The sequence below is a fragment of the Chlorocebus sabaeus genome, chromosome 24 (assembly GCF_047675955.1).
Source record: "Chlorocebus sabaeus isolate Y175 chromosome 24, mChlSab1.0.hap1, whole genome shotgun sequence".
Taxonomy (NCBI): domain Eukaryota; kingdom Metazoa; phylum Chordata; class Mammalia; order Primates; family Cercopithecidae; genus Chlorocebus; species Chlorocebus sabaeus.
This window is the reverse complement of record NC_132927.1, coordinates 78559937-78580882: the sequence shown is the minus strand read 5'-3', so window position 1 is coordinate 78580882 and position 20946 is coordinate 78559937. Positions and strand designations below refer to the sequence as shown.

The following is a 20946-nucleotide window of genomic DNA, read 5'->3' as shown; positions in this document are numbered from 1 at the left end:
GTAAATACAAGGTGTTGCTATGTCGTCCAGGCTGGTCGCAAACTCCTGGCTTCGGGAGCAAAGCAATCCTCCTGCCTTGGCTTCTCAAAGTGCTGGGATGAAGGGCGTGAGCCACCATGCCCAGCCTCCTAGTGTATTTGTACATCAGTCTGTATGCGTACAAAGACAGCACACTCACTCTTCTCCGAGGCTGCAGAGTATTCCACTGTTTGGATAAACTGTGGTTTACTGTGGAAGTGCCCCTCTGATGGACATCTATGTAGCAATGAATGCCCTTGCACACACGCACTTCTCACATGTGTGAGTAATGCACCTACAGGATAAACTCCCAGTGGAGTAACTAAGCCAAAAGATACATACATTTATGATTTTTACAGATGTTAGCAAATTGCCTCGCATGGAAAATGGAAAATGCCATCGTGCCTATCTCCCTACAGGAAGGTAGGGATTGTTGCCATATTATCCATGAGAAAATAGAAACTTACACAGGTCAAGAAACTTGACCGAAGTCCCATCCACCCACCCATCCACCAACCATCCATCCATCCATCCATCCAGTATTGAGTGCATACCATATGCCAGGCACTGATACAACATAAATTAAAACGGGCATCTTTCCCTCATGAAATTGAGGCTCGAGTGGGAAGAGAAGACAAGTGGAATGTATGTGATCTGATGATGATAAGTGCTGTGGAGAAAAACCAACCAGGGAGAGAAGAGAAAGTGCTGGGGAGGAGGGGACTTTAGTGATTTCAATGTTGAATAGGACGGACAAGAAAGGCCTCTTCCTCTGCTGGTGGTGGACAACTGAGCAAGACAGGAGGACAGAAAGCAAATATTAGGCTGACAGGATGTTTGGGGAGGTGTACCCCCACAGAGAACAACTTCAAGGGCTCCGAGGTGGAGAGACACAGCAGAACCAGTGCCAGGGGAACAGATGGGCCCATCAGACCCCAGCGCGAGCATGCTGTCTCCCGTTCCACAGACACACATCACCTGGCTCCGAAGACCAGCCTGCAGGGCCACTCGCAAGCGTTCTCACGAACAGGGCACCAGCCTGTCTCAGACCCCAGGCCAGCGTGGGAAGCACAGTCATTGAACTTACATGACTCTGGCTTATTTGGATTGGGTTTAACAAAAGAGGAAGAGAACAGAATGCATTTTTCTCCTGTTTTTCAAATTAAGAAAAAGAAATACCTAGAACATTTAATTAATATGAGAATAAAAATTATGCAGTCCAGTTTCTGCACTATAAGGTATATTTTTCAGAAAAAAGTCTAGTTAAAAAAAAAAATCTTAGTCAGTGCTCAATGTTAAGTAACGGAATTCCCCATTGAGCTTGAATTCTCCAATGTCAATGGGGCCTTGATCTGGATGAGGATGTTGGAAAATACCCAAGGCAGAACTCTCGTCCCTCTGGAGGGATGGGGTTTTGGGGGTGGGCAGGGAGGTAGGAGTGGCAGGAGTACCAGGGGCCATGCTCCAAGGAAAAGCCCAGCCAATGCAGCAGGCCAAGGGGGTGGGGTCCCAGGCCATGTGTGGCATCTGTCCCGGCTGCAGCACACGAGCAGGGAGGGGGATTTGGTCTGGAGTTGTGAGCTGGGACTCAGGCTGTGGCTGTGAAGTCTGAAGGTAACGGGCTTTGGCTGGGACCCTGACGCTCGCACTGCCCAGTCCCACAGCACCGGGCTCACGTGGAATGTGCTGTCAGTGCAAACACACACAGGGCTCTAAAAGTGTGGTATGAAAAAAAGAATGCCAATGATCTCATTTATAGTTTTTATACTGGTTATATGCTGAAATAATATTTTGGATATATACATATAATAAAATATTTTCTTAAAATTAATTTCACCTCGTTTTACTTTTTTAATGTGATAATTAGAAAATTTAAACTTGCGCACGTGGCTGGCACTATATTTCTACTGGAGATGCTGCTGCAGACGGTGGAGGCACAGACAGTTTCTAGAAAGGGAAGTGGCAGAATAACATGAAATCCCCCAGCAGTAGGTGCAGAATGCAAGGTGGGGTGGGGGTGATGAGGAGGCTATGACAACTGCCCATGCCATGGACAAAGAGGTCTTAAACTTGACCAGGGGCAGTGTGGCAGAATGTGGCTGGGTGGAGGGCAAGATGGAAAGCAGGGGTGTGTAAAGACCTCTGGGTTTTGCCCAGTGTGCAGCTAGAAAGGTCTGCAGCTAATAAATATGATCACAAATGTCACAGAAATTGGCTGTGAAGAGTAACATCCTCAGATCTCCAAGGAGGATAACTTGAGCCCAGGTCAAGGCTGCAGTGAGTTATGATCACACCACTGTACTCCAGCCTGGGTGACAGAACGAGACCCTGTCTCTGAAATAAATAAATAAATAAATAACTCCAAGGAAGCAGGTGCAGCGGAGGACGAGCATGTGAAACTCTGGGAAAAACCTCCATACAGGCCAGGCGTGGTGGCTCACACCTGTAATCCCAGTACTTTGGGAGGCCAGGGCGGGGGCGGATCACAAGGTCAGGAGATCGAGACCATCCTGGCTAACACGGTAAAACCCCGTCTCTACTAAAAATACAAAACATCAGCTGGGCGTGGTGGCGGGCACCTGTAGTCCCAGCTACTTGGGAGATTGAGGCAGGAGAATGGCAGGAACCCGGGAGGCGGAGGTTTGCAGTGAGCCGAGATAGCGCCACTGCACTCCAGCCTGGGTGACAGAGTGAGACTCCATCTCAAAAACAAACACACAAACAGACAGACAAACAAACAAAAACACACCTCCGTACAGGGCACAGGACAAAAACTAGGAAAGCAGAAGGAAAATCCAAGCAAACAACCCAGAAGTGCCATGAGGAGAGCAGGCAGAAGAGGAAGGAGCTGCCATAGGGGCCAGAGCCTCAAAGGACAGGCCTCTGAGACTGCAGGAAGCTGAGTCCAAGAGGGATGGAGTGTGCAGGGAGGGGGTGGTCCTTAGGAGAGAGCACAGGGAAGCAGGGTTGGGCAGAGAAGGTGCTGAGAGCAAAGGGACACAGTAGGGGAGGAGGGTGCAGGGCAGGTGTCTGGTGGAGGAAGGTGAGATCCAGGAGAGGGGACAGGGGAGGGACCTGCTCCCTGGGCCAGAAAGGAGGAGCTGGGGAACAGAGACAGGCAGAGGCAGGAAGGCTCTGGTGGGAAGCAGTGGAGGAGAGCAGCAGTCCCAGTCGCAGCCCCTCCAGGGCAGGGGTACGCTGAGTGATGGGCAGGGCAGGTGCTCAGCGAGGAGAGGGAGGGAAGGCAGGGGAAGTAACAGAGGTGCTGGCAAAGCAGCTGGCCTGGCCACAGGGCTCTCCAATAGTGTCCAACTCCAAAACGCTCCAAGGCCCATTCTTAATAACCCCTTTCATAAAAACAAAAAACCCAAAACGCAAATAAACCTTAAAAGCAAAACAAAATATGGACACATTTCTGTGTACATCAAGACACCTGCTCTGGGCCAGTGCTCTGTGGAGATACAGGCTCCATGTCTCCACCAAACGCTCAGCGTGGCCCTCCCCATACTTCCAGCTCTGCAAGACAAACAGACCGCGCCACTTCAGAAATGAATACAAAGAAAAATCACACGAACAACGAAAACACTACCATCCCAAATGCCATCAACAGACAAGATTTTCTAAACACACTAGACTAGTTAAAATGAAACAAGAATAAAAATAAGTCTATAACCACATCAAAGTGTCATTTTGTGAAAGCAACTCACACGGACGCTTTCTAAGGCACTTCTTTTTCTTTTTCATTACTATCAATATGATAAGCAAAAAACAAAAATTAGTTTGGGGGTGAGTGGATCTGCATTTCAAAATGCAGATATAAATTTATAACAAAAATACTGAAACAATTCAAAAACCACAGCAGCTGCTAGAAAAGCCGTAATGCAACCACAAGCAAAAATGGCAACTAGAGGCTCTGATTATGTAAAGGCATTTGAAGAGGGCTCAGGAAGTATTAGGAAAGGGTATTTCAAAGCCACGTTAAGAGGGGATCGGATGTCATTTTATCTCTGTTCAAGCTTTAAGGAGTAGATCATTACGGGCTCATTTCCTTCCTTCGATTAGAAAAGCAACAGAAACAAAACTAACAAACTGTGCAGACCATTCCTCTGTATCAGAATAGACAGAACACTGCTCAGCTTTACCCCACGCCTGGGAGGCACCTGCAGCTGGCAGGATGGGCCACCCGGCCTGGGCTGGCAGCAGTGTCCCTCCACACCCCAGGAGTCAGGGCCATCTCCTCTTCAGCATCCCTTCAGTAAGACTGGATCTAAATGCCACAAGGAGACGTGAGGCCTACCCAGTGTGTCTGCCTCAGCCTCACAGCCTGCAAGAGGAGAACGGCAACAGCAGAGGGTATCGTGTCAGTAACGAAAGAAGCCAAATGCCAAGTTCTTTAACATTTTATATTTCAGCCAACAATTAACACATACTTGAAAATGCTTTAAAGTTACTATTCTGTGAATATACTCCAAAATCAGGATTTTTACAAAGACAACAAGGTTGCATTCATCACCATATAGGAACTGTCCCCCTTTGTAATTCTTCCTCCCCAAATATATAACCACTAGTTACAAAAAGCAAACTTCAGAACAGGGCAGAGTGAACACAACACACACAAACACACACACACACTCCACAAAAAAATTTAAAAAGGAAACTCCTCATCCCTCTGGGGTGCTTCACCACAGCGGGCTGAATGTGACTGGTGACTCTCCTCTGCGGGCAGCTCTGATGACGACGACACACTCCACGATCTGGGAGCTTGTCAGATGAGCCGTGTGCCAAGATACTTTCAATAATGGCCCATTAGACATTTTCAAGGGCATCATACGTACAGAATGCTACAAACAGAAACCCAAAATCGACTCTGGAAGACTGGGGAAAGCAGAGACTCCAGGGAGCTGGGGACGATTTCCTGAGAGGGGCAAGACAGGACTGGGCATTCAACTTTCTTCGGGTCTTGAACAGATGCACCAGCAAGGACCTCCAGTGTGACAGGGGACAGTCCCAGGGAGCGGGAAGAGGGCAGGGCCTGCCCATGCTCACTGGGCTAACCTGATCAGCGGCCAGATGTGGAGGTGGAAGGCGTGAGCCCTATGGTGTCCCCTCATTGAAAACAATCATAGACTGTGAAAGTCAACAGTGAGCATCACGGTTTAGAGGTGATGCTTTCCTACCTTCTTTGTACTTCTCTATTTCCCAATTTTTCTATCAACAAGCACTTTAAATGCACACAATTTTTAATTGACGGGGAAAATCACCTTTTAAAATATACTTGTTCCCAGATGGGAATTTTTCATCTATGTTCATCTCAGGTGGATTTCTGAAATTTATAATTCCATTCATCTGTCCATCCCAACATTTATTATATTTTCATGTACCAGGCACCAGAAAGGAGGCAAAGGCCAGAGTAACTGATGCTGGGATTTGGTGTGTGCAGGTGTGTGCACATGTGGTAACAGGTGGGTCTGAGAGGTGTTCTGGTGAGGAAGACTGAAAGGCCACATTGCTGTAATTGTGACCAGCGGGCCAACCCTCGGCCTCACACATGTTGAGTCTCTGCCTGGGTTGCCATGCTCCTACCATCTTGTCCTAGAAGATTATTTATCTTTCAAAACTGTTGGTATCTCACCTCCCATGGAAGCCTTTCCTTCCAACACCACTCCTCCCAGGAAAGGAAGCCTCTGAGCTTCTCTCAACCTCCACGTTGCTGAGCACTCACCAAGGCTGGCTCTTCAGGCCCTTCACAAACACCCTGCCTGAACTCACTCACCTGAGCCTCATCACAGACCTCTCAGGTGGGTGCTGTTCCCACCCATTTTCCAACCCAGGTGGAGAGGTGAGACCTTCATCATCCTGCAAGCAGAAAGTGGCAGAGCTGGTGTCTGAGCCCTCAGCATTCTGGGCTGTGAAGTTGTAAATGTCGTAGTAATTAACCGTGTGTTAAGTGCCCCTTTGAAAACAGTAGCTGAGATGGCCAGAATCTTGGAGTATAATCAGGCCTCATTCCCAGGCCTTCTTTGTTCTCGTCATCATCTCTCCGAAGACTCTTTCATCTAATCTCAAGGACGTGATTACTATTTCTATGCGGACAAATGCCAACTTGTGACCCCTAGTTTAGTGCTCCAGATCCATACATCCCACTATCTACAGGTCTCTCAAACTTAGCAAGTACAGACCAGAACCTCTGATCTTCCCCTCCATTCCCTGACAACTGCTCCTTTCCCAGTCTTACCCAACACAGCAAGAGACACCCAGAAACCTGATGTATTAATACATCTCTCCAATTCAGTCTCCAAAAAGCAGCCAGGGTACCTTTCAAAAACACCAATCTGCCTGCCTTGTGCACCTGCTCCCTTCTAAGGAATCCCATACTTCAGGCTAAGAAACAAATCTGGATCAGGCCCTAAGTGATGTGGCCCTCCACTCTCACGCCCTTACTTCATGCCGCCTTCCCCAGGTAAACTGTCCTTTCAGTTTCCTTGGTCTCAAGGGCCCTCATCAGCTATTCCTTTTGCAGGAATGCTCCATCTCCAGATCCTTACCTGGTTGGCCTTCTTCTCACATGAGGCTCAGCTTAAAACACACCACTTCCTCCGAGATGTCCTCTGCCTCCCAGTTTAAAGTAGACCTCTGTGTTGGCCAGGCGTGGTGGCTCATGCCTATAATTCCAGCACTTTGGGAAGCTGAGGTGGGTGGATCACTTGAAGCCAGGAGTTCCAGACTAGCCTGGCCAACATGGTGAAATCCCGTCTCTACTAAAAATACAAAAATTAGTCAGGCGTGGTGGCCTGTAATCCCAGCTACTTGGGTGGGTAAGGCACAAGAACAGCTTGAACCCAGAAGGTGAAGGCTGCAGTGAGCCAAGATTGCGCCACTGCACTCCAGCCTGGGTGACAGAGTAAGACTCTGTCTCATAAATAAATAAAGTAGACCTCTGTGATTCTCTCCCTTTCTCAGGCCTGCTCTCTTGCCTCTGACATCACAGTGTCACCATCTGTGGTCACCAGTGTGTCTGGGTGGTGCTATTGTACCTCTCTTCCCTCCTGAGGGGTCACAGGAAGGCAGGTTTTGCTGCTGCCGCAGACCCAGTGCTGGCCATGTGGCAGGTAGTCAGGTCCTGAATGAATTAAACAGTGGCCACAACTCTAGTGCAAGCCCTCAGCTCTCACCTGGACAGTTACTAGAGCCTCCTCACTGGTCCTGCTACCTTCATCCTGTCTGTCTTCATTCCAATCCACCTTCCACAAGTGCTGACAAGAGTTCTAAAAAACACATTTGATCCTGTCACTCCCTTGATTAAAAGGCCAAAGGTTCCCCCACATCCTCCAGTGTCAGCTCCAAATTTCTCCATGTGACATGAAAGGGCTTTTATAGTACAAGCTGGTTCCAATTTATCTTTCCAGCTTCGAACCCTGCCACTCCAAGTCCCACACTGTGATGTGGCCAAGCTGTTCCTGGATGTTCTTTCACATGCCTAGTTGTTCCTCCAGCTCTGAAGGCCTTCCTTACCCTCCTCTAACGACTATGTACCCTTTAAGACCCAGATCAAATGTCACTTTCTGAAAGCATTTCTTGGAACTCCCCCAGTGAACTTAACATGTTTAAAAACTTTATGGTATGTGATGCATACTAAAGAATTCCTGTGGCAGCTACCCCTTGGTATTTTGTTCATACTGCTATGCTGACACACGCCCAGTACGCTCTGTCCATCCTTACTAAACTGTGAGCCCCCAGAAGGGCAAGAGCTGATCTGGCAACCATGCATGGTAGGGCCTGTAACCAATAAGAGTTTCTGGAATTAATTCTGGTTCCAACTCTGTCAACTTGCGACCTGATCTGGACAATTCACTTACGTGCTCTTTGACTATTTCCTCATCTGTAAAATGGGAATAACTGCCCACCCTCCCCATAGAGGCCACAGGTAAAAGTGCCTTGAAACCTGTAAATCTCACACCATAGCAAAGCACGACACGATGACTACTCCACCACCATTCCTGGCACTCTCCAAGGAACAAACCTCCAGTGACCCTTGCTCTTAGACATTCTGACCAAAATCTGATAAAAATGTATCCACACGGCCAGAGAATTTCCTTACTATGAAGGGCAATCAATTTCAGCCTCAAGCTGTAAATGCCAAGCTGGCATTAAACCACACACAGTCCTAGCATTCTAAATAGCAATTTTTCAAATAAAATGTAAAATGAGTATGAGATAACTCATGCTTAAATCATGAAGAATGAGGAGCTGCCTTCCAACCTGCAACTCCCAGTCACCAGGGCAGGGATAGTTCTGGCTGACGCAGCCTGGGTGCTCCCAGAGCCCTGAGACTCTGGGGACGTGTGGTCTCCAACTCCCTGCCCTCCCCCTGCCACGACACACAAAACTTTCTTGTTCTCTAAGCGGCATTCTGTACCATCCTCGGCCAGGGCTGCCTCCGGGTCTTGTTTACTAACAGCCCTATACATGGCTCCAATCCCTGCCCCCTCAATCACACTCTCCCTTACCTAAACAATAAAAACCCACAATGATTCCAAATTCACAATTTCTGCTAACAGTGCACAGGAGGCCAATTTTGTGTGCTGCTCCCGCAACCCAGCACCAAAAAAATAATCATCCAGCTACTCAGAAATCTCTTCCTCAGATGATACTAACAAAACATCTAGGTAAATAAAATATTTTCTGCTTCACTTTTTTTTAATGCAAAATGGGATTAAATACTTTTCCTCTACAGTGTGTCAGTCCAGATGACAAGTTTTATTTCCAGTCAACTCAGAGGAAACTAGAAGAGATGGCATGGTTCCTAAGATCTTATCAAACCCACTGGCAAGGTCAGACAGGAGCACCCTGGGTGGACGCTGATTTGCATGGATAGCAAGCACCACGACTGCAGAAGAATCCAAATTTTAACTGCCATTTATTTGTCAATTTGAATTTTCTTCCCCAAACAAAATTATTTCTTAAAAACCATATTCTATAATGTGTTTTTGTTCCAAGTTAATGATGTTCAAACCATGCAACAATGCAAAAGGGAGGGGGTGCTACAGAGCCTGACCCTTGCACCTCAGCGGCAAGGTCCCAAGTAGAGACTGGAACCCAGGGTTTCTAACTCAGCAAGCCTACCTTATCTTTCCCACTTGGTAGAAAAGTCATACTGAAACAGAGGAGGAACATTAAATATGAAATAGCAATACTTGAGGCTGAAAGATGCTCCAACAGCTTTAAAAAATATAATCTGCTTGGCAATTTCTATATGCCACATTTAACAGCCCTGACATGTTCCTGAACAGACAGCTCAGATATCTCAGGCTCTTTCCAGAATGAAATTGAAGATACTAGAAACCCCAGTACATACTATAACACTGGCAAAAGCTATGTCATGTGACCAAACTTTAAGTGCCAGAATTTCTAACTATGTCAAAGGTGAGTTAACAGCAACTATTTTCAAGAGCAAGTGAAGTACTCCTTAGCCAAATAACTGTCAAACATACATACAGAAGCTTTAGCTACAATTTAAGCAGCCTAAGGAAATGTCATCAAGTTCTTTGATCTGCATGAAATGTTCTGGTGATGTAAACCAACTTTGGAATTCTATATTTTCTTATTTAAATTATAAATACCGAGTTACAGTACTGTCCCTATCTCCATTATAGAAGAGTTTTAAAACAACTGTTATAGACACCTGAGCATGCTCCATAAAAATGCACAAACAGTTACCCCAAGGAAGAACAGGTAAGGTCAACAAATTTATCCACCACATTTAAACTTGGGCATACTAGGTAGGAGCGCTGGGCGAATAAAAAATGGGCTTAGCCTGAAGTGCAGAATAAGGCCCACTAACCTCGGTAAGAATGTATCAACTCTTAAAGGGATTCTTAACAGCTAAGACAGGGTGCTACTTACTTCCTCATTAAAAAGTTTGCTAGTTTCTTTTTTGATTGGGTCTATAAGCTGGACTTGGCCTGCGGAAAAGCCCACTAGGAGAGAGACACTTTCTGCTGTGGCTGTTAGGTGGTTGAAGTCATGACAAGTAGGCTGTGTTCCTTTGTATATCCTTTTATCTATTGGTTTACTCAAGTCAGCAGCCTGGAGGAGAAAGAGAAAAATACATACAGTAAACAGCACATTGAGATGAGAAATCTAAGTTATGCTATTTTATACTCCATTATGATGTTTAATCTTAAAAACGAAGTTATTTAAAATATTTTTTCAGTTGTGACAACATTCATCTAACATTTTATAAAAGCACTTTCACATACCTTAGCCAATTAGATATTATCAGACTATCTATAATATGTTTATAACTGTTACTTTCACAACTTATTCTCCTTCAAGTATATGTAACAAAGACTCCTGGACTTCAGCAGGAAATATCCTTGAGATACTAAATTCAGTATTTTCAAAATGCATTTCAAGCAGTGTCTAACAGAGTGACCACATAAAAAGCTCAGCTTTCAATGTATCTACAGCACCTAAATGCCCACTGGCCAGTTACCTGCAGCCCAGTGGTTCTCAAAGTGTAGTCCCCAAATCAGAAGCAGCAGCAGCAGCAGCACGTGGGAACTTAGAAATGCAAAAATCTCAAACCTCACCCCAGACTAAATGAATCAGAAACTATGGGAGTAGGGACAGCAAGCCTTAGTTTAAAGAGCCTTCCAGGTGATTCTGATGCCCACTCAAGTCTAAGACCCACTGCTGGAGCCCACTCTGTACAGGTGGCTCCCTTCCTGGGTCAAAATCCCTCTTCTGGATTAGGTTTCAGGGAACATTCACTTATTGAGGCCATAAGCAAAGAGCTTTACATGCATTGTCCTTAATCCTAACAGTAATGCTCCAGAGTGGACAATATCTTACCCATTTTACAGATGAGAAAACAAGTTTAGGGAAGTTAAATAACTTGACCAACGTCACCATACCTACCTAGTAAGTGGCAGGACTGGATTTGGAACCCAGATCTGTTTGGCCATTAAGGGGATGGGGAGAGAGAGTCAAGAGCAAATGATTTCTCACTTGGGTGAACAGTGATTTTTCAACGTGCCCTCCCCACTTTCAAGAAGGATTCTTTTCTTCATGAGAAATGTCCTGTGGCATCCCAATATGCTGGGCTTTTATTGGTGAAATAAGGGAAACCCACCCCCTCCCACTCTTATCTGGAAATCTCCGGTGGAGACAACTAACCCTGAAGCAGAACTCATCCCTCAAGACACCCAGTTCACCCTGTGTGGCCCTCTGGGGCTCCCGGCTCTAGTTCTCTACTGACCGCCCCTCAGGTTCTGAAGATTTCTTTCTTCCAAAGAGGCCTGTGACATTGAACCAAGTATTCTAATGTTTGACTTTCCAATAACAAATATAAATACTGAATAGAAAGAGGACCTCAAAATTACAGGCGTCTTTGAGCAAACTCAAAACCTTGCACATGTGGAAGTCTGGACCTGAGTGGTAACAAGTAGCTCTGGGAGCCCCAGGGCAAAGGAATGAGGGTGCATGCCATGCGGACACTCTCCCAGCCTCACCTCAGTTAAAACGGAGATGAGAATCTCTGTTCTACCAACCTCATGGGATTGTCTGGAGGATGAAATAAGAGAATATATACATGAAAGAGCCTTGAAAAGTGTGTAATACAAAGCACGATACAAAACAAAAGGGAGTCCTGACTTTGGAGCGAGGAGAAATGGGGCCAGCGGAGGGGAGCCGCTGCTGTGCAGCAAGGCGGGCTGAAGGCAGCTCTGCTGAGTGCTGCGAGTGAGCAGCGGGGCCCAGGACGGCGGCCACGGACAGGCTGTCTGAGGAAGGCAGCTTCTGAGCAGGCTTGGATGGCAGGAAAAGAGAAACCTGGCCTGAGAGAACACCACACGCCATCCATCTCAGAACAAGGAAGACACCCACCAAAAAAAAAAACAAAAAACCAACAAATATAAAATAAGATATAACGGGCAGCTAGAGAACAAAAATCCAATTTGAAATACAAACAATTAAGTTACACATAATTACTGTATCAGTATATTCAACTCTTGAGACTTTTTTTTTTTTTTTTTTAGTTTGCTTAGGAAAAATAAAAAATCAGCTAGGTGTGGCGGTGCAGGCCTGTGGTCCTAGTTATTCATGAGGCTGAGGTGGGAAGACTGCTTGAGCCCAGGAGTTCAAGGGACGGTTAACTAGGATTGCACCACTGCACTCCAGGCTAGATGACACAGCAAGACAAAATGACAACAACTACCACTTAGGGAACTTTCCCCTAAAAGAATATACCTAAAATTATGCACTGAAATACATAGATCAAGTCAAAGGCCAGACAGAAATTAACAAAGAAAACAGTCTAACATAAATTAAAGAATAGGTAATGTTTCTCAGAAATAACAGAGGAAGTAAAAGCACCTATTTTTCTAAGTACTGCCACCAGTTTAGGGTTAGACTCAGGGACCCCCTCACAACTACATTGGCTTCAGTTATTGGTATGTTTTTACATCCCTGCCTCCCAATATGGAATTTTACTGAAAAGATAGAAGCATTTTAAATGAGAAGATATTATGTTTACTCTTAAATCAGGTAAAATGGGCCAGGCATGGTGGCTCATGCCTGTAATCCCAGCACTTTGGGAAGTTGAGGAGGGAGGATCACCTGAGGTCAGGAGTTCAAGATCAGCCTGACCAATATGATGAAACCCCATCTCTACTAAAAATACAAAAATTAGCCGGGCGTGGTGGCAGGCGTCTGTAATCCCAGCTACTCGGAAGGCTGAGACAGGAGAATCGCTTGACCCTGGGGGGCGGAGGTTGCAGTGAGCCGAGATCACACCACTGCACTCCAGCCTGGGTAACAGAGCAAGACTCCGTCTCAAAAAAAAAAAAAAAAAGTAAAAAATCAGGTAAATATTCTAAAAATACCCTGTTTATTCTACTAATTTGCTTAACAAACTTTCTTCCTAGGTCACTGCCTTGAAGTGTACCAGTCCAGGACTAGTTTATTAGTCTGCAGTCAAACGCACTGCCTGTAGTACAGAAATTGAGAGTAAGAGTTTAGAAACTTTTATGGCAACTGACAAATTTTACATCTGTTGAATCTAATGACAAAAAGTTAGAGTTTGTATTCTGCATGTTTCTTTCAGTTTCTTTTCCTATTAATTCTTTTTATTTTTACAAAAGTATCAATTCACATAGACTAAAATTTTTTTAAAGTTGGTCTGTCAACACTAGTGTGAGTGGCACTGTCCAGAAGACACAAAAGTTGACCTGGCTGGCCCCAAGGAACACTTAGAATCTCTCTCACCTAAGGTCACTCCTCCCTCCCCAATCCCTCTCCAGTGGCACTGACCAAACTGGAACAGCAGAAGTCCAGCCAGGCAATATGTCACCTTTACCAAGTAAGAACTACCAAGAAGTCTGAAGTGACTGCTAGGTTATGTGCCCATAAAAAAAAAAATTATATTTCTGAAAAATCTATGGACTCCACTCTTGGGCCTGAGCTTTTTGGAGCCCCACCTCAGATAGAGAAAGGCCAGGTCTCCCAGTGCCTGCCTTCATGTCCAAGCACAACCATCTCCCACTCACCGGTCCTCTTTCCACTCATCGCTGAGTTCTAACTCAATTTCCATTGATACGTGACCATAGTATTTCCTCCTCCTCTGGGAGGCAGGGGATGGGGTGTCGGCCAACATACACTCTGAGCTCACACACCTTTTTAGAAGCAGGAGTAACCACCCGAGCCAGCTATTCCTCTTCCCATGGGGTCATCAACCCCTGGCAGATGGCTTCCCAGGCAGGGGCGGTCTGGTAGAGAGAGAAAGAGCCCAGACCAGGCAAGCGTAAGTTCAAATCCTGCCTTCCCTCTTGGTAGCCAAGTGGCCTTGGGCAAAGTGCAAGTTTCCTCTCACTAAGCCTAGGAGATGAAAGGGCCCTCCCCTGCACGGCAATGGTGAGGGCTGCAGACAACAGAAAGCACAGGGCACACAGAAGTATTCGGGTAGCTACCATTATTCATTCATTCCAGCTACATCTTATCTCTAATCAAAATGTCTCCTAATTTATTTTTCCTTTTTTTTTTTTTTTTTTTGAGATAGAGTCTTGCTGTGTTGCCAAGGCTGGAGTGCATTGGCATGACTTCAGCTCACCGCAACCTCTACTTTCAGGGTTCAAGCAATTCTTGTGCCTCAACCTCCTCAGCAGCTGGGATTACAGGCATGCACCAACATGCCCGGCTAATTTTTGTATTTTCAGTAGAGACAGGGTTTCACCATGTTGGCCATGCTGGTCTCGATCTCCTGACCTCAAGTGATCTGCCCGCCTCAGCCTCCCAAAGTGCTGGGATTACAGGTGTGAGCCACTGGGCCTGGCCTGTGGCCTCCTAATTGCTATCAAGTCAAAGTAGGAAAAAGTACCTAGCACCCCTGCCCTCCAGGGTTCACCCCCATCCTCCCCAACAGCAATATCACCTTCTGTCTAGTCAATACTTTCTTTTTTTTTTTTTAAAGACAGAATTCCATTCTTGCTGCCCAGGCTGGAGTGCAATGGTGTGATCTCAACTCACTGTAACCTCTGCCTCCAGGTTCAAGTGTCTCCTGCCGTGGCCTCCTGAGTAGCTGGGATTAAAGGAGCCTGCCACCACACCTGGTTAATTTTTTGTTTTGTTGTTGTTGTTGTTTGGTATTTTTAGTAGAGACGGGGTTTCACCATGTTGGCCAGGCTGGTCTCAAACTCCTGACCTCAGGTGATCCAACTGCCTCGGCCTCCCAAAGTGCTGGGATTACAAGCGTGAGCCACCGCGTTTGGCCTAGTCAACACTTTCTATGTGCCAGGCCTGCACTGGAACTTTACACTCATCATCCAATCCAGTCCTAGTCACCCCTCAAAGCTGGTCTAATGTCTCCGCATTACACTGATGAGGGACCTGGAAGGAAGTTCCGGGTCTTATCAGCTCGACACAAGCTTGCCTCTCCACCCTTCACTGGCCCTCCACACAACTCACGAGCATTGGCCTGAGCATACATCCCCTCTTTCTTGGCTTCATTAAGTCACCCTCTTGGTAGAGACAGTCTCCTTTGCCTGCCTCCCCAGGAATCTTGACCATCAGTTCAAGTCCCACCACCCACAGCAAGGATTTTCCCAACCATTCTTTGTGCTGCTCCTTTATCTCAATTCTCAAGTACTTAATTCGTTCCACAACACTTAATATTTAATCACTTACATGACTTCAGAATTGTTTTATGTCTGTTATAATCAATTCAAATAACAAAAACTCTTTTAAGGAGAACTTTATTAAACAGTTACCACTGTATAGTTCCACAAAATTAGTTTTTTTCAGCTTTCTGACAGATTCTACAGACTTTGGGATTTCAAAAAATGGTTTGCATCCTAACTATTACCAATTACCTAAGTTCTTCAACATAAGTTTTTTTCCACTCAGATTCTGACAGATAAATATGAATTTATAGAAGAACCGATTTATTAAACATTCTTATCCATTTTAAGAATCAGGTATTTGGTCTCCAGCCCCAGCTGAGTATCCAGCCTGCCACAGATGCTAAGTATTTGTAGCATATATTAAACCACAACTGTTTCTTTTTTCTATGGAAAGTTTAAATTTTATCATTATGCTCACGAGTATGCATAAGGAGTTACTGATTACAAATAATTTGACAGTCTCATCATACTTACTAAGTTCTCAACTTAATAGAAAAATTTTAAGTGATAGTTTTAAAATTCCTGCTAAAGAAACAACTAGTTATCAAAGCCTTGATCAGTAAGTAGACATTTTTAAATGTAATACTTCTCTTTTCCTTGGACTTTTTTTCTTCATTACTATCATTACTATTGAGACAGGGTCTCGCTCTATTACGCTACGGTGCAATGGTGAGATCTCGGTTCACTGCGACCTCTGCCTCCTGGGTTCAAGTGATTCTCCTGCCTCAGCCTCCCGAGTAGCTGGGATTACAGGTACGCACCACCACGCCCAGCTAATTTTTGTATTTTTTGTAGAGATGGGGTTTCACCATGTTAACCAGGCTGGTCTCGAACTGACCTCAAGTGATCCGCCTGCCTTGGCCTCCCAAAGTGGTGGGATTACAGGTGTGAGCCATCACACCTGGCCTTCCTTAGACTTGTCATTCTTAAAATATCTGGAATTTTTTTTTTTTTTTTTGGTAAACATGGTCTTGCTCTGTTGCCCAGACTGGAGTACAGCGATGCAAATACAGCTCACTGCAGCCTCAACCTCCTGGGCTCAACTGATCCTCCTGCCTCAGCCTCTCAAGTAGCTGGGACACAGGTGTGTGCCACCATGCCTAACTAATTTTTCTGGAATAATACTACTGAAATTCAGTCAGCTGGGTTAGTTCAGCAAGGCACTAATGAGCTTATAGGTCCTTGAGGAATTTCTGTCCAGTACCACAAAGGGTCTGCAAAAGAAACCCTCCAGTTCCAGTTCATGCCTTCACCACAGCCCTGCCTGCTCACTCTTCCCTTGGGAATGCTGCTGAGTGGACAGAAATGTGGAGGAAGGACTTGAACCTGCGAGGGGCTATTCCGCCAAAGGCAAAGAGCTTGCAGCCTGGTTCCCACCAACTTAGTGGGCCTCAGTAGGGCTTTGGGAAGCCTGTGGCATCACGGGCAACAGCCACATCATATCACATGGGCCTGGTAAAGTTTTACTTGATAAAACTCTTGAATGCCCAGAAGCATCTGAGGTGGTATGAAAAATATCTCAGAACTCTTTTGAAAAATGTGTGTCAAATTATAATCTCAGATATAATTTTAAATGAATCAGGTGGAGACAGTGTAGGTAATAAAGGTAGTTTTATTTTCCCTAAATTTCACATCCCCACCTGAGAATCATCTAAGAGAGAACTGGTCTTCCAGAGTCTTGCCAGAAAAGTAAAAGATCCTTTTACTGGCATAGTTAATAGCTACCAAATGCCTAATGCAGGCAGACCAGAAACTCACCTGGCCTACACCCAAAGCACTCTCTACCTCTCTACCTCCTCAGTCCACTCCTCCCATCCTTAAGCCCCACCCCAACCAGCTTTATACTTGGCGCTCTGTTGGGTCCCCTGCCTGGCACCCCTGCCCAAAGGACAGCTTCAGGGCCCTCATCCAGTCTGGGTTTCCCCAGCCTAGCTCAGCCTCTCTAGCTCTGCACCAGTCTCCTTCCACCCATTTCTAATCCCATGCAATCTGCCTACACTTTGCAGATGCATCTTCGGGAAGCCTTAGGTCACTCCCCAACTCCACCATTGCCACGGCTCTGCAGGGCCTACAGCTTAGCACTCACAGGCTGCCCAATGTGGCCTTATCACCCCCGTCCCTCCACACACATTACCCCAAAGAACCCTGGCTGCTGCCTGTGCTTCTGACACCTTGCCTTTCCTGCCATTCCTTCTTTCACCCAGAAAACATCCCCTACCCTCATATTCACAAAAGCAGAGATGTCATGTCTCCCCGGCCCCCCTAGCCTGTGTGACGTTCTTCCAGTCCCCTTCACTGATGCCTAGCACTATGTGCCACACTTATTAGCTGCAATATGTTAACTATATTCCATATATTGTGGAAGTCCAGCTCCTTTTAAAAACAAAAAAGAAGCCAGGAGGCTGCTGAGTCACTGACAGCCTGAATGAATTAATCTAAACGAGCTGGAGCAGTCTGAGCAGCATCAAAGGTTGCCATAAGCCATTTTGAAAATCAGAAGAGAATGACTGTAGTGCTATCATTCCTCTTGACCACATCTCAGACAACCAAAACAGGGACCAAAAGTGACCAAGAAATTACTTCCAACAGCCACAAAGGATCACCCACTAGAAAAGAAGTGGAACAACTAGGGGCCTATCTTAAAACTTCAGATCCAAAATAAACCACATAGGAAAGACTGTTCCACGGGTTTTTTTGGTGCAACTTTTTTTTTTTTTTTTTGAGACAGAGTCTCACTTTGTCACCCAGGCTGGAGTGCAGTGGCGCCATCATGGCTCACCGCAAGCTCCGCCTCCAGGGTTCACGCCATTCTCCTGCCTCGGCCTCCCAAGTAGCTGGGACTACAGGCACCTGCCACCACACCCGGCTAATTTTTGTATTTTTAGTAGAGAGGGGGTTTCACCGTGTTAGCCAGGATGGTCTCAATCTCCTGACCTTCCGATCTGCCTGCCTCGGCCTCCCAAAGTGCTGGGATTACAGGTGTGAGCCACCGTGCCCGGCCCTTGGTGGAACTTTTAACCTAGTCAGGCTTGGAGCTGCTAGTGCCTGTTAGGGATTGATTAGTCCACACTCCAGGGCCTGGGGCTGGACCACATCTGCTTGTCATCCTGGTGAAACCTGGGTGGGGGGTCGGGGGGAGACACTGAAGATGAAGAGAGACCTTGGCCACTCAGAGCTGATACTCACCTTTTGAACAAAGTTCAACTATTTAACCAAAATTTTCTTCAACATAATGGGAAATAACTGGGTGGATCTAATGGCAAAAATACCACACAGTGATTTTCAAACATCTTCAACTGCCCACACTTCAGTGTAGGCGAACAGTTTAATGTTCAAGTAACAATCAGCTGCAGAGTACCACACAGATGCCAATTCCACAGTCCCACCGCTGCCCTTGAAGGGGCAACAAAACCAGGTTTATCTTATGGAAACACCCACACAATCCATGCTCCTCATGGTCTCTTCAATTCAATAGTTACAACCAAAATATCTGAACAGTTGGCATTAACAATATGTAAAGAGCCTAACACTTGTTTAAAATATATGTATGTCAGAAACGCAAGAAGTCAGTTAGGCTTGGGTCACCTATGCCCATAGGTAAAACAAACTGTACAGTTTCAAGTGTTTCATTTCAAAAAGGACAAGAACTTATCTGTTATTCACCTCCCTGTCTCCAACATCTAATAGAGGGCCTGGCACACAGAAGGTTATCATTGAATATCTGTCACAGAAAGGAAACAATTCTGAAAATGGAGGGAAAGAATAGTAAAGTGATAGAAACCAAGAGACCTACAGCCAAATGTATATAAAAGCAAACATACAATTTTTTTTTTTTTTTTTTTTTTTTTTTGAGACAGAGTCTCGTTCTGTCACCCAGGCTGGAGTGCAGTGGCACAATCTTGATAATTATTTTGCTGACCAAAATGCTAACAATAAATGCCTTCTTGGGTGTCCATCCATGAAAGCAAATAGTCTCCATCAGTAAATACTAGTACATCACTAGAGTTTACAAAGCACCTCCATGCATCAGTTTTCTGAAACCTCGCTACAAACCTATGCAGTAGGTACAACTGTCACCCCCATTTTATAAACAAGAAAACAGAATCAGCCACCCAGAGAAACCTACTGGTAGAGTCTGGCCATCAAAATTCCAGCCCATGCACCTTCTACTGCACCACCTTCTACTGCACCGCCTTCTACTACTGGGGTGTTGCAGCAGACGTGTAAGGTGGCACCTAGTTCTACAGTTCTATCACTGTGTGACTCCATGTTCCTAGGCTTGTTGAAGTGGGACTCAAATATCCCATCCTCTCTCAGTGTGGCCCAGATTCCAGATCTACTTCTTCTTTTCAATCATTTGCCTCACAGCATTATTTTATTAAAGTGAAATAATATAAGTCCCAGGAGAATCCCTGGCACTTAAAAGGCACTCAGAAAACATTAGTTTCCTTCTGAATACATAAGGACTTGCTACTTATCATACAGGCTTTGAAAATTCTCATCATTCATTAATACCTTCAAAGAAACAGACATAAGGAAAAACAGAGATGTTTCTTTCTGACCTAAATTTCCTGGAGAAGGACACCAGCAGTGGAAGCCCGCTTTCAGCAGGTTTTCCTTCCAATATAATCTTCCAAAACAAAACAGTAGCTTCTCTTTCTTAGTTTCCATTCCTCCTTCATTCTCAAACATACTAGTACAGCCCACACTCGCTTGGCATTCCAAACCAATCCCCTTCACTAAAGACCAACCGTTGGTGTGTTGTCTCTAGCACGCTTCTGATGGGCTCTGACCTGGAATGAGCCCTGGCCACCCACATTCAAGGGGCTGTGTTTAGCCACAGCAAGGCTTTGGGAGGCGGCACAGAGAACTAGACAGAGGGGAGGTAGGCAGGACAACGAGTCAAACGTCAGCAAATAGCAAGATGTAAGATGTGTGGGGGCGGGCGCGGTGGCTCAAGCCTGTAATCCCAGCACTTTGGGAGGCCGAGACGGGCGGATCACGAGATCAGGAGATCGAGACCATCCTGGCTAACACGGTGAAACCCCGTCTCTACTAAAAAATACAAAAAACTAGCCGGGCGAGGTGGTGGGCGCCTGTAGTCCCAGCTACTCGGGAGGCTGAGGCAGGAGAATGGCGTGAACCCGGGAGGCGGAGCTTGCAGTGAGCTGAGATCCGGCCACTGCACTCCAGCCTGGGCGACAGAGCGAGACTCTGCCTCAAAAAAAAAAAAAAAAAAAAGATGTGTGGAACATCACCTTCATGTCATCCCAAAATGAAAAGAGACACACAGTTACAAAGTACGTAACGTGTGTTAAGTAAAAATTTCACAAGGACAATCTCTGGAATTGCTTGCTGCTCATCAGACAGCTTCTCCCAGGGGTCAGCAAAAGCCCCTCCTTTGGAGCTCTGCATTGGGTGGGGAGAGGGTGGCCACCAGCGGAAAGCAGGAACAAGTACAGGGCGGACATTCTGTGGCAGCATCTTCCCTGGCCTAGCACCCTCAGTCAAGCATCTGCTGAAATAACAAGCTTTTGTTGTTCTCACATGTCACTTTTTCCTAAGGCAGCCTATCATTTAGAAACTGCCAGCTATTAAAATCTACTTCTCTTCCTTCACAGTAGCTTCTTAAAGATGAACTTAAAAACGGCTACACTGCAACATCTTTACCAGCTCTTCATTCTCTGATGCTGTACTCCACGTAAGGTTAGATCTCCTATCGTGAGACAAGTCACCACAAATGGCTGTTGTG

General features: G+C 45.8%; 1 protein-coding gene across 25 annotated transcripts in view; it reads right to left on the bottom strand.

The window, feature by feature from the left end:
- Window positions 1-20946, bottom strand: part of WDR20 (WD repeat domain 20) — an 84086-nt gene that overhangs the window by 18583 nt on the left and 44557 nt on the right. For 8 of the 25 annotated variants that reach the window (XM_007987893.3, XM_037984547.2, XM_073011329.1 and 5 more), the window contains exon 2: window positions 9922-10104. The exons of 5 other annotated variants lie outside the window; for them this stretch is intronic. In XM_007987893.3, coding sequence (XP_007986084.1) covers window positions 9922-10104 — 183 coding nt within the window. Of the gene's footprint in view, window positions 1-7190; window positions 7284-9921; window positions 10105-10938; window positions 10974-11531; window positions 11584-20946 lie in introns of those variants that run through there. 12 more of the 25 variants (XM_037984528.2, XM_037984531.2, XM_037984529.2 and 9 more) reach the window with 6 other exon arrangements.